This window comes from Parasteatoda tepidariorum, chromosome 11 (genome assembly GCF_982258835.1).
Source record: "Parasteatoda tepidariorum strain Cologne lab strain chromosome 11, Ptep-v5.0, whole genome shotgun sequence".
In the NCBI taxonomy this organism is placed as follows: domain Eukaryota; kingdom Metazoa; phylum Arthropoda; class Arachnida; order Araneae; family Theridiidae; genus Parasteatoda; species Parasteatoda tepidariorum.
Window position 1 is genome coordinate 72121861 of NC_141765.1, and position 13407 is coordinate 72135267.

The 13407-nt window shown below is 31.0% G+C and overlaps 1 protein-coding gene across 1 annotated transcript in view; it reads left to right on the forward strand.

Annotated features, from left to right (window-relative positions):
- Window positions 1–9874, forward strand: part of LOC107455476 (short-chain dehydrogenase/reductase family 16C member 6) — a 33335-nt gene extending 23461 nt beyond the window's left edge. Inside the window, exons 3-5 of the mRNA XM_016073057.4 lie at window positions 1173–1417; window positions 4321–4437; window positions 9610–9874. Of these exons, the coding sequence (XP_015928543.1) occupies window positions 1173–1417; window positions 4321–4437; window positions 9610–9709 (462 nt within the window). The 3' untranslated portion in view covers window positions 9710–9874. The remainder of the gene's footprint in view (window positions 1–1172; window positions 1418–4320; window positions 4438–9609) is intronic.
- Window positions 9875–13407: the final 3533 nt, after the last annotated feature.

The following is a 13407-nucleotide window of genomic DNA, read 5'->3' on the forward strand; positions in this document are numbered from 1 at the left end:
CTTGTATAAATTAGTGAAAAACAATAATCACGAAGATAAATTTCCAAACATTGACATTTCATTTCAAATTTTTTGTCACTCATGATAACTAATTGTAGTAGCGAACGCTCATTCTCCAGACTAAAAGTAATAAAAAATGAGTTAAGAAATAGTATGACTCAAGAAAGATTGAGTCATTTGTCAATTATGAGCATTGAATATGATGTCTTACAGGAAATTGATGATATGATGGAAGACTTCGCCTCTCAAAAAGAGCGAAAAGTATTGTTATCTTAAATTTCTGATAAAAATAATGTAAGCTTTTATAATTAAGTAATAATATAAGCTTTTATAATTAATCTATATGTTTTTTACACTAAAAATAAAAAAAAATTTAAAAAATGCAAAATTAATTTTTTTTCTCTAAATTTAGTCATAAAGGGCCCCCAAATAATGACAGGCCCAGGGCCCCTGTAAACATAAAAACGGCTCTGAAGAATATACTTTCGAAATAGACGAATATACATCGAAAGAATATACTTTCGAAATGATTGTTTATTAGGCTAAATTCAATATTTTAAGTCGGTACTGAGTTTACATATTTACAAAACAGTTGGTATTCAAAATGAAAAGTATTTTGGTCTCCTCATTATTTTTGGTAGAAGAAGACAAAAACAAAAATTCAGTGATTTTTAAAATTAAATTGGCTTTATTTCCTCCTGCAGTAACTCTACTTTTCTTTCCCTCTTATGTAATATTGGTGATATTCAAATACCTTCACATGTCTCTAGTCTGAAGTATAAAAAAAATTTACACAAGAAATTAATAGTAAAAGCAAAAATACCATCAAAATATAATGAATCACAGCTGAGGCAGCGAGACTGAAAACACGATATCAGTTTTATTTCTTGACGAAATTATATAATTTCAAATACTCTAACAATTTGCTTTCAACAATAATTTGCTTTTGATGTATTCAATCTCATCTTTCTAAGTAATAATTCGTTATATTTTGATTATATATCTGATCTTAAATATTAATTTCTTATTTGCTTAACTTGTTTTTATTCTAAATATATTTATTAAAGATAGTCATTATAGTTTATGTTTATCTGTGGTATTTTGAAAGAAATAATTCTCCAATTTTCATTCAGATGTCTCGATATTATTGAACAATAATTTAATATTTTCAGATGATAAAGTCATTTCTACCTGACATGCTTCAGAATGACCATGGCCATATCGTATCAATTGCCAGTCTTGCCGGACTTGGAGGAGTTCCTCGTTTAGCAGATTATTGCGCTTCCAAATTTGCTGCTGTTGGATTAATGGATAGTTTAGAAGTTGAACTGCATGCAATGGGAAGGAAAAATATAAAACTAACTACGATTTGTCCCTTCTTTATCAACACCGGCATGTTCAATGGAATAAACTCCAAGTAAGTAAAGGTTCGAATTTAATATGGCTTAGTTTGCCATCCTCATTAACCATAATATAGTTAACCACGAATTTGTAACTATTAATTAAATTACAGAATCAGACACAAAAACATTATTTTTCTAAAAAAATAAACCCATTTTTCAATGTTGTTGTTGTTGAAATATGCCTGTTTAGGCAGAGGGGTGCGATTGTTCTTGTTTTCCAGTGGCGCCATCTTCGGCCAAGAATTCGACTTCTGCAACACAAATACGTCACACCCGTTTATAGGGCAGATCCATTCACACATTCATTCATTCATGCACAGATCGTAATTTTGACCTGAATCAGAGAACGATCGATCTCCAATCCAATACCCCAGAGGTATTGATTTGTAATGTGAACATGGTAGACTTTGTGACTCGACAGACTTAACATGCATCAGTCACCATTTACTACACGAGGAGTAGTCGGACGGTGGGGTTCGAACCCACGAACTCTCAGACATGGGCCCAGCGCCCTACCGACCCATTTTTCAATGAATTTCGGTTTAGGGAGGGGTAGCCGCAATATGAGAAAAATGGTCCCAATACTTTAACCAGGACAATTGTCGGAAGTTAGGCCCCTTCATGTAGTTTTACTTTTTCTGTATTTCGCAGTATATTGGTAATTGTTTTAGAGGATCGAAAAATTTCCACAAACAATTTTAAAATTTCCTTTATATAAAAGTAATTCGATGTAAAAAAAATAATTTTTAACAACTGTTTATAATTTTTTATTATTTAATTTACAAATTGTCAGACAAGTTTGAATTTAATATGGCTTAGTTTACCATCCTCTCATATGGTTAACCACGAATTAGCAACTATAAATTAAGTTACAGAATCAAAAGCAAAAACGTACTTCTTCTAAATAAATAAACACTTTTTTCAACAAATTCAGATATAGGGCCAGCTACTGATCTGTCTCCGGCCTAGGCACCCTGAACCTACACCTGTAGCCCCGCAATATGAAAAAAATGGTCCCAATACTTTAGCTACGAAAATGGTCAGAAGTTAGGCCGCTTCATGCAGTTTAACTTTTCGTGTATTTCGCAATATATTGGAAATTGTTTAAGCGAATCAAAAAATTTTCACAAATAATTTTACAATTTATTTATCCAAAATTAATTCAATGTGAAAAATAATTTCTAATAATTGTTGATTACTTTTTATCATTTGATTTATAAATTGTCAGAAAAGTTTGAACTGAAAGGTATAAGAATTTTTACATGACATTAAACTATGCAATTTTAAACGACAAAATAAAAAATTTTAATGGTTTCATCATAAATTAAAATATGTATTTTATTTATTTATTTTCGAATTTATTCAACTTTTGAGAAACTTTTTATCGAATTGAGATAAAACGAAATTTTTAATGAAAAAATTATAATTCGAAGCTTTAGAACCTCTTTAAGGTAGCTAATTGTATGCATTTGAAATAAGCCTTGTATTGACTTAAGTATTTTTTTAATTTGTGTTATGTGTCGAGTCCATTTTAAACGAGCACGACTGTTTCTAAAATCTTACTTTATTTATATACACGGAAAACTTTTTTATTTCTTAAGTGAAAAATAAAACATTGTAATTACTTTTATGTTATTACTTTTGTTTATTTTCTTATTATAATTATTATATTTTGAAAATATCTCTTTTTATAGAGAATCGTATAGCATGATAATGCATTATTAATAATTTCCAAAAATATTGTTCACAAAAGATAACACATTAAGCTTATACACTGACACAAAAAAAATTCCAACACCAAGAAGGAATTGGGCTAGATAAACTAATTTGGTAGGTTTGTTTATACAACTAAAAGATAATGACTATTCAAATTTCGTGCTTGGTACATAAGTTTGGTTCAATATGCGAATCAGGGTTGCTATAAATACGGGTTCTACAGTTCGTAAGCGTTATTTTTCGTTCAATTTTGACATAGTGAGTTTCTGTTAGACAAGAATAAAGAAGACGTAGAAGCCATTATCAACAGCTCACTGAGTTTGAACATGGTCGTGTAATAGGGCTGCGAGAAGGGGAAATTTCTTTCCACGATATTGTCGAAAGATTGGGGAGAAATGTATCCACTGTGCTTGATTTTATTTTATTTTACAACCGTCGATAAACAGTCGACCCAATTTTTTGGGTTTATGACTACTAATGTTCAACTCCGTAGCCTTGTAATTTTGAACCGAATCCAGAAGACTCCAGGATCAAGTATTAGGCGAAATTTGCCTTCGTGATTGCACTAACCCGAATTTGTGTTACATGGAGAGGAAAACCACGAAAACTTCCTACGGTTAGCCTCACTGTAAGTGAACTCAAACCCACGAACCGTCTACCACTGAGGATATTTTACGTTAGCACTGTGATGGGTGCAAGCCGAATGCGGAATTCGTATCGACGAGCCGTCGCTGAGATTCGAAACCGGCTCACGTCATTGGAAGGCGAATGCTGTTGGCAGCAGTGGTCATGGGAACGTACTGTTTTAAGAAAACCGGGTTCTAGGTTGCCAAACGGCACTACTCAGAGGGAAGACCACCGTGTACGGCGTATGTCTGTGGCGCACTGTACTGTGTCTGCATCAGAAATTCAAGTTGCAGTTGGTACTGCAGTGAAACAACGAACTGTTACAAATCGGCTACTTCAAGTACAGCTCCGATCTAGATGCCATGTAGCTTGCATTCCCCTCACTCCAAACCACTGTCGTGCACAGCCTTACCATTAGCGGCTTAATGCAAAAACTCCATTTTATCAAAAAATCCCATTTTTCTCTATTCGAAATTGTGTAATATTTTCAAGAAATATGCAATACTTGCCCGGATAAATTTGATTTTTTCTTTTTTTGCCATTTTCGTAAGTAATATATTTGTATTGTTTATAGATTGTTCAGCATCTTAGAACCTGAATATGTTGCTGAAGAAATTTTAACATCGATTTTATGCGAAAAAGGAACTGTCATTATACCACGGTCTTTCTATGTATTGATTGCTATGAAAACGTAAGTATCATTGATTTATCCATGGCTTGCCAGGTAAAACCAATGCCTAATACATATATATATATATATATATATATATATATATATATATATATATATATATACTCCTTTACTATATATATAGAAATATATATATATATATATATATATATATATATATATATATATATATATATATATATATATATATATATATATATACTCCTTTACTATATATATAGAAATATATATATATATATATGTATATATATATATTTCTTTTTTTATTTTATGTCTAACTAATATTTTTATGTTATTACTTTATCTAAATCTTCGTCATTTATTATTCAAAACTGAACTCTATCCAACACTTAATTATTCACTTCCTCCTTTCTTATTATCTCTTATTTAGATCTCAAGTATGTATGAATTAACATTTTATAGTTTTCCCTTTAACATATGAGAAACATATTTTCCCTCGACCTATTTAATTCACCAATTGTAATTACTCAGGTTCCTCTTTTTCTATAGGGCGAAACATATTAAGGGATTATTTTGATAGATTTTCTCTAATTTTTTTTAAAGCCCTTTAATTTGCATGTTACTTGGATGAATGTTCTCTGTTAATAATGGTTAAATAAATATTGATGCCCTCTTCTTCTGTCGAGTCCCGTAGTGGACTGATCGTTAAGATACGGTTCCCAGTAGATCACCGAAGTCGAGCATCACTGACAACGGTCAGTGTGCGGGTGGGTGACCACTTGGATTAGTCTGCGTAGGGACCGAGGGTGTGTGGTATGGGTCCTCGTTAAACTGTTCTACCGTAAAGTGCTCGACTTCGCGTGCAGGTCGTCGGACTGCCAAAGCAGGGGAGCCATCCCCTCTGCAGAGGATTAAAATTGTGATGGTATGTCTTCGGATCATCCTCAGGGATGTTTCCCAGACCGTCGCCAATAGCCCACTGTGCAGCTCTAGTGCGACGTAAATGAACTACAACAACAACAACATCCTGCCTCTCTTGTCAATGGCATTATAAGTCGTCAGGATAGAAGAGTCGGGTCAAAGAAGTACGAATATAAATTATGGCGACGATATAAATTCTGACATTCGCACAGGGATCTGGATGATGCACCTAACCAACAATCTCATGTTCATACTTGAAGGAAACAATGTTCCTGCCATGTCCCTAGTTTTTTCGCAGCTGATTTAAGTGAAGGCTCTTCTAATTGTGACGATAGAAATTTGTGCTTCCCTAACTTTGTGAAGTGAAATGTATGACGAAGCATCTAAAGATTCGTTTTATACTTGAACGGGAGACGCGATGGCTGAAGGGATAGAGTGTTCGCCTTATAATGAGGCGAACCGGGTTCGAATCCCAGCAATGGCTGGTTGATACGAATTCCACATTCAAGTTGCAGCGACCACAGTGCTGACGTGAAATATCCTCAGTGGTAGACGGATCATGGGTAGTCTCCTTTCCCTCATGCTAGCCATGGGAGTTCCTCGTGGTCTTCCTCTCCATGTAATCCCTCTACAGGAGTTCCCTTGTCTTCTGGATTGAGTTCAAAATTACAAGGCTACGTAGTTGAACATTAGTAGTCGTAAAGATTAGATCGGCTATATAACGACGGTTATAATGTACTCGAACGAAGCAATAATCAGGTTGCGAACTCGACTTTCTCGCAGAGCTTTCTTCGGTTCTTTAAAACAAGAGGACATGACATCACGAAAAAAAAAATAATAAAAGTAGTGTTTTTGTGCCTATGTGGAACAGTTGGGGAAAAAGGTACTCAAATTAAATATCCTAACTGAAATAAAAAAATATAGCGTTTTTAGCTTCTTGTTGCTGTCGTAAGCCATTAAGGCACTTAAAGTGCGATTGTTCTTGTTTTCCAGTGGCGCGATCTATGGTCAAGAATTCGACTTCTGTCACACCGATACGTCAAATCCGTTTTTAGGGCAGACACATTCATAGATCCATTCATTCATCCACAGATCGTATTTTTGACCTGAACTAGATAACGATCGATCTCAAATGCAGCAATCCCAGAGGTATAATTTGTTATGGTTACATAGAGGATTTTGTGACCCGTCAGGTTAGGTTTAACGTGCACCAGTCACCATTTACTACATGGGGAGTCTTCGGCCGGCTGGATACGAACTCCTGTTCTCGGGAACTTGAGTCCAGTGCCCTACCAACCATGCTATCCCGGCCAAAGTCTTTAGCTGATTTAAAAAAAAACTAGAAAAGTATCAAATTCGATAAATGTTATAATTTATGCGTATTTATAGCGTGATATAATTCATTTTTGCTTTCATGAGATTATTTTGATTGAAATATGTTACTTGTGGATTCGTTTTGTTTTTTAATTGTCGATTTTAACTGTGTTCATAATTATTAAATTTTCTTTTAAATTTATACAATCTGATCTATTTCCTCTGGAAAATTGTATTTGATTATCATTTAATTCAAAATTGTGAATTTTTATTAAAACGAAAGTATCTGATTCATAAATTTTGATATATATTTATTGTATACATATTTAGTTTATTCACATTATTTAACAGATTTGCTTATTTTTACATTTCGAAAATATTCTTAAAATTTATCACCATTATTGAGTTTCTTTACCTTCTCAATTTTTTTTTCTTTTGAATTAGTGAAATCACTCTCATAATTAGAATGGATTATTATCTATTTTATTGTTTCATATTTTACAGTTTATATGATTTTTTGATTGTATGGGTAAAATTTAAATTTTTTTTTCTTCTAATATTGTGGTTAGGGTTAAGATAAATAAGCAATTCAAATATTCGAATTTTTTTTCTTCTAAATGTAATATTTAATAATCTAATTTTTTTTTTTTTTTAATATTTGGATGCCCTTACGAAGTGGCAAAACCTATAAATTTATTCTGGAAACAACAAATACTGTAATAGATAGTTTTGAAAATGAATTAAATAACAAGTTTTCTAAATTTAAGTTTAATTCAAGAAAAATCAGATATACTAATGCTTGAACTCCACATTGGTGTTCAGTTCACAGCCTAGCCAAAATATTTCCAAGAACTCATAAGGCTTTGAAATTATTTATTAGATCGCTTTATTGTCAATCAAAATACAATTATGCACTAGCTTAGAACAAAACGTAATTGATATCAGCAATCAATTTTTTTAAAATCAAATTTACGTGCAATACTGATAATTTGATATCAAAGTTACATATAATCGTGATAACTTGTAATTAAACTTCCAGTTGCAATCAAGATTTTTAATAATCACAATTACCTACAATTGTAGTTCAATATTAATTATAGTTATGGTTACAATTGCAAGCGGAAATTATAATTGTTTCTGATGATGATAAAAGTTTTAATCTTCAACTATGATTGCTTGTTATCATAATTGCTTGTTATCATGATCACAAGTAATTGATTACTTTTTGCATTTTGTCCGACAATTTCTCTTATTACCATACGCTGCTTCCCAAGGAGAGAATTAAATCCGCTTAGAACTAAAAGTTATATATTCTAAAAATTTGAATTTCATAATACTTACCAGATACATATTCAGGACAGAGAAAAAATAAGCAAAAAATTTATTAAAATTATGACTATATGACTATATTATGAATTATAGTAATGTAAAACAAATTATAAAGGTTAAGAGACTGAAGGTGATTTTGAATTGTTGAAAGAAATAAACTGAAACTATTATCTAGATTTTTTTTCTTATTAACATCTTTATCCGTATAGTTTTTCCATATCACATGAAAACAATCAAAAACCTATTTCTGGAAAATATTTTTGACCTGAACTAGATAACGCAATGCTGCAAATTATTTTTGAATCATCTTGTAACAATAAAAGTAAATTTTATAAAATAATGTTTCATACTACTTAAAGTTTTACATAGTTTTATTTATCCAAAACTTCAAAGAAGAATATTAAATCACTCTTTTTTTTTCTTGGAATCTGGTTTCTTACAATTTCGCTTGATTTATCCATTTATTAATTTTTTTAATTTCTTCTAAAAAATACAAACTATTTTGAATTGTTGAAAGAAATAAACTGAAACTATTATCTAGATTTTTTTTCTTATTAACATCTTTATCCGTATAGTTTTTCCATATCACATGAAAACAATCAAAAACCTATTTCTAGAAAATATTTTTGACCTGAACTAGATTACGCAATGCTGCAAATTATTTTTGAATCATCTTGTAACAATAAAAGTAAATTTTATAAAATAATGTTTCATACTACTTAAAGTTTTACATAGTTTTATTTATCCAAAACTTCAAAGAAGAATATTAAATCACTCTTTTTTTTTTCTTGGAACCTGGTTTCTTACAATTTCGTTTGATTCATCCATTTATTAATTTTTTTAATTTCTTCTAAAAAATAAAAACTCATGAAGTACGTGCGTATAATTAAATTTTCATTGCTCTATTTGATCGTTACGTACACATTTTGTATTTTTTACATTAAAAAAGAATAATTTTAAATGATGTTGAAAAAAAGTATTGCTTGATTTTTTTTAAAAAAAATTTCTTATCATTATTAAATTTCACAAAAAGACAATGTTTATTTCAAGTCAACATTTTTTTGGATTGTACTATCCTTAGGTAAACAAATTTTTTAATTTTTCCTCTTTTTCGGTGTCCCGCAGTGGACTGATCGTTAAAACACGGCTCCCAGCAGATCACCGAAGTCAAGCATCACTGACTGCGGTCAGTGTGCGGGTGGGTGACCACTTGGATCAGTCTGCGTAGGGATCGAGAGTGTGAGGTATTGGTTGTCGTTAAACTGTTCTACCGTAAAGTGCTCGACCTCGCGTGCAGGTCGTCGGGCTACCGAAGCGGAGGTGCCATCCCCTCTGCAGAGGATCAAAATTGTGATGGCATGTCTTTGGATCATCCTCAGGGATGTTTCCCAGACCGTCGCCAATAGCCCATTGTGCAGCTCTAGTGCGACGTAAATGAACAAATCAATCAAACCTCTTTTTCGGTATTTTTGCACACTATAATAGAGTTATAAGCGTCTGTTTTCGTTCGAATAACAGAGGAGCGTCGATTGTATTTACGAATTTTTCTTAATATAGTGCAACTTTGTGTATTCATCAATTCAAATGCCACATTAGCATTATTCGTCTAGCATAAAATGGATAATAGTAATTTTATTTATATTTTAGAATGATGCCAAACAGATCTCTATTAGCATTGCATGACGCTTTTGGTGGTAGTGAATCAATGGATTTATTTACTGGCCGGACAAAAGATAAAATTCACTGATATTTTTGTGATTTTGTTGAAAAGATTATGAAAATATTGATCTAATACCATGTATTTTTATATGTATAATTATTTTTTGTTTTTTGTATGTTTAATTCATATTTTTATATCCATGATTTTATATGTTCATATATGTGTGCAATAAAAAATAAGTAGTTTTTCCTCTTTTAGACTTTCATAACTTTCATACATTGCAATATACCATTATGCACGGTAATTTAAGAATATCTTGATTTACATGAAATATATATAAAGATATTGAGTTATATTCGGTGTGGACAAATAACTTGTAAAGTGCGGACAAAAATAAACGGAACACCCTGGATAACTTTTGATCTAATGGTCGTATTTTCACGTGAAAGGAGTCAGTTGAAAGTGTAACCTCAAATATGCTGATGGCATTTTAAGTTACGAAATCAGATACAGAAACGTACTTTCTCTGAATAAATATAGGTTTTTGCCCGATATATTTGTATTTCTTTTCCTCAAAATACAGGAAATAGTCACAATCTGGCAAATGTGGCCACAATAGTTTAATCAGGAGAGTTGTCCGAGGTTTGGAACCCTAAATTTTACTTTTTATTTTGGAGCATTTTAACGTAACTCAAAAACTTTTTAAGCGAATTGAAAGTTTTTTCACACAGTTACAAAATTTCTTTATTTGAAGATAATACCACGAGAAAAGTTTTTTTCAATAAATATTTATTATTTTATTTAATAGTAGTGTACAAATTCTTAAATCATTTAAAAAAAAAAAACTTCAAATGTTAAAATACAAATTTTGGACGAAATTGTTTCAATGGTTCCCTAAAAATCAGACTTTAAAAAGTCTGTTATTTAAAATCTGTTTTTTTATAACTATTCGACCGATTTCGTTCAAATTAAATGGACTCCCAGGGGTCTATTTAACAAAAGCGGGGGTCGAATGGGGGTCGATCCGAATCGAAATTGTCGATTGGGGATCAAAGAAAAAACAGTTCTTAATACGCAAATCACACATACCTAATTCAGTATGTAAAATTTGTGAATTTTTCATAATTGACTTAATATCAGTTTCTTTATAGAACATATAAATTAATAAACGCATATTTAATCGGGTGAAACAAATACTTACGCACCAGCTCGCAGTGGCACGAACTCTGCACTTCTGGTTTATAAGTCATGTGTATATGTGGGCTTGTCCAAATGTCACGTGTGACGAGCATTGCCGTTACAAACACAAATATCATACGCACTTTCAACTGTGAACAGTGTTAAATATTTGCAGTGTCATTATTAAAATTTTTATAGTTTTGGACAATTAGTTAGTGTTTCGATAAAACCATTCGTTTAGTTTAGATATCAATTTCAATCATCAATACATGAAAAAAAGAAGGTAAGCATTAATAATATGGATTAGTACAGCTAACGACGAAACTGCAAGATGAGCTTGTTAAATTATTATCGGATCTTGAAGCAAAGACGCTTTTTAAAAATTTAACAATGAGCAAATTTTAGACAAATATAAATATGATGCAAAAATATGTCAAACTTTACGAAATAGCTCAGCTTGGAAATGCTAGCATTTCCAAGTTCCTATATGGTTGAAGCCGGTTTCAGTAACGTAAATTCAATCTTCACTAAGTACAGAAATAAATTAAATGTGGAGTTTCGAGGGGATTTAAGATTAAAATTGACCAATTTTGAACCCAATATAGCGAATCTTGCAAAAGAGCACCAGGCACACACATCTCATTAATTAAGAAGCAATAAATCTGTAGTTACTTTACTTATTATTTCTGCATATTTTTAATTACTTATTATTTAATAAATATTAAGGTATTTAAATTTCAACATTAGTATATTTTTCATAAAACTATTGTTACACAATGTACTATTACCTTAATAAATGTTTAAAATCATAAAATAAATGTACAAACACAGTATCTAATAGAGTTTTATTTTAATTAACAGAAAATTACTTTCATGGGGGTCGATGGAGATTTCGAAAAATTATATAGGGGTCGATGATCAAAAAAGTTTGGCGACCCATGGTTTAAGGTGAAAATATAAATTTTTGAAAAAGGTGACATAGTTGCTAGATTTAGAAAGAACTCGCTTTTTTGGCAAGCCAGATTTGGCCTCTTTTTACTTATTTATTTCTGTTTGTTCTTGTTGCAAACCGTGCACCATCGTTTTGCATATTGTTCGTCGCATGTGTTTGCATATTGTTTGAGCAGGAAGATTAAGTTCATTTTAAGAACTATCATTTAGGCTTAAATTTCGAAGTTGGTACATTGTTGACAAGGTAAGAAGTAATTTATATAATAACATTTATTATTATTATTATTATTATTATTATTATTTTTTTGCAAATGACAGCTCTTACGTCTTGAAATGTTAAGTCGTCAATCGACGAGTCTTATAACGATTCTTTCTAACACAAATAATAAATATCACGAGAGTTTCAAAGCACAATGATCACGTTGTGAGCTAAATGGCTTCAAAATACACCGGAAACAGTAATCTGGAAGTATAGTCAGTAAAAAGTTTGCAGTGCACCCTAGTACAGAAAATACCATTCTTTATACACTAGCACTTTTTACACCAGCACTTTATTTTTTGAAGCATTATAAACTTGTAAATCATCTACTAAACACTTATTTTGCATTTGTATAGTATTTTTTTATTTTAAATTTTTTAAATTATATATTTTAATATATACTTTTTTTAAAATTTTGCTAAACAAATTATAAGAATATTTTTAAATGAAATATATTTATTCGTTTATAATTTAGTACCTATGATACATTTAAACTTCGCAAAAACATCTGTACTGCTTTATTTTTAATTTAATAAAATGAAGAAAAAAAATCCATTCTAGGTTTTCTTTTTGTTATGAAAATTTAGAAGTAAAACTTTATTTAACTCATTAGATTTTAAAATTTTTAATTTTGGCAAAAATCTGTCCTAATCAATTGAAGAAAAATATCAATTTTTAAACTTGTAATGACTAGGAACTTTGACTATTTAGCGAATTTTAATTATTTTTTAAGTTAAAAATGGAATTATTAAAATTTAAATTGTATTCAGTTTTTCATATTAAAAATTATTTTAATTTTAGGAGAAAATTACGTTTGTATACATTTACATCACACTATTAACCGTGTCTTAATGATCAGTCCACTGCGAGACTCAAGTATCGGAAGAAATTTGCGTTCGTGGAGGACTTCTTGATGGAACTAACCTGCCCTTGCGTTACATGAAGAAGAAGACCACGAGGACCTCCACGGCAAGCCGGATGCAGGAAATTGTATCGACCAGCCATTGCTGGGATTCGAACCCGGCTCACCTTATTGGATGGCTATCCCCAAAGAATAGAATATAAAGTTTAAATAGACCTTTCATATTAGATCATTAAATTTAATAGAGTGATTTCGGAGACATTAGGTTTCAACAAAAATTAGATGCATATTTTTTTTCCTGCTTATTTGCAAATATTTTTCCGATGTGTTTTGAACCTTCCGTCTCTAAAAATAGCGATTCCATTTTGTATTCGCTTGCGTAAGAAAGAATATCAAAAAATTTTCTTTTTTAAATTTAATAAGCCACAATAAAGAAGGATCATTACAAAGCTACATTCAAAATGTGAAAATATTTTAACGACGGGTGAGTCACATAAAAAGGAAATTTTATTTCCGACACTCTGTGAAGGAAAA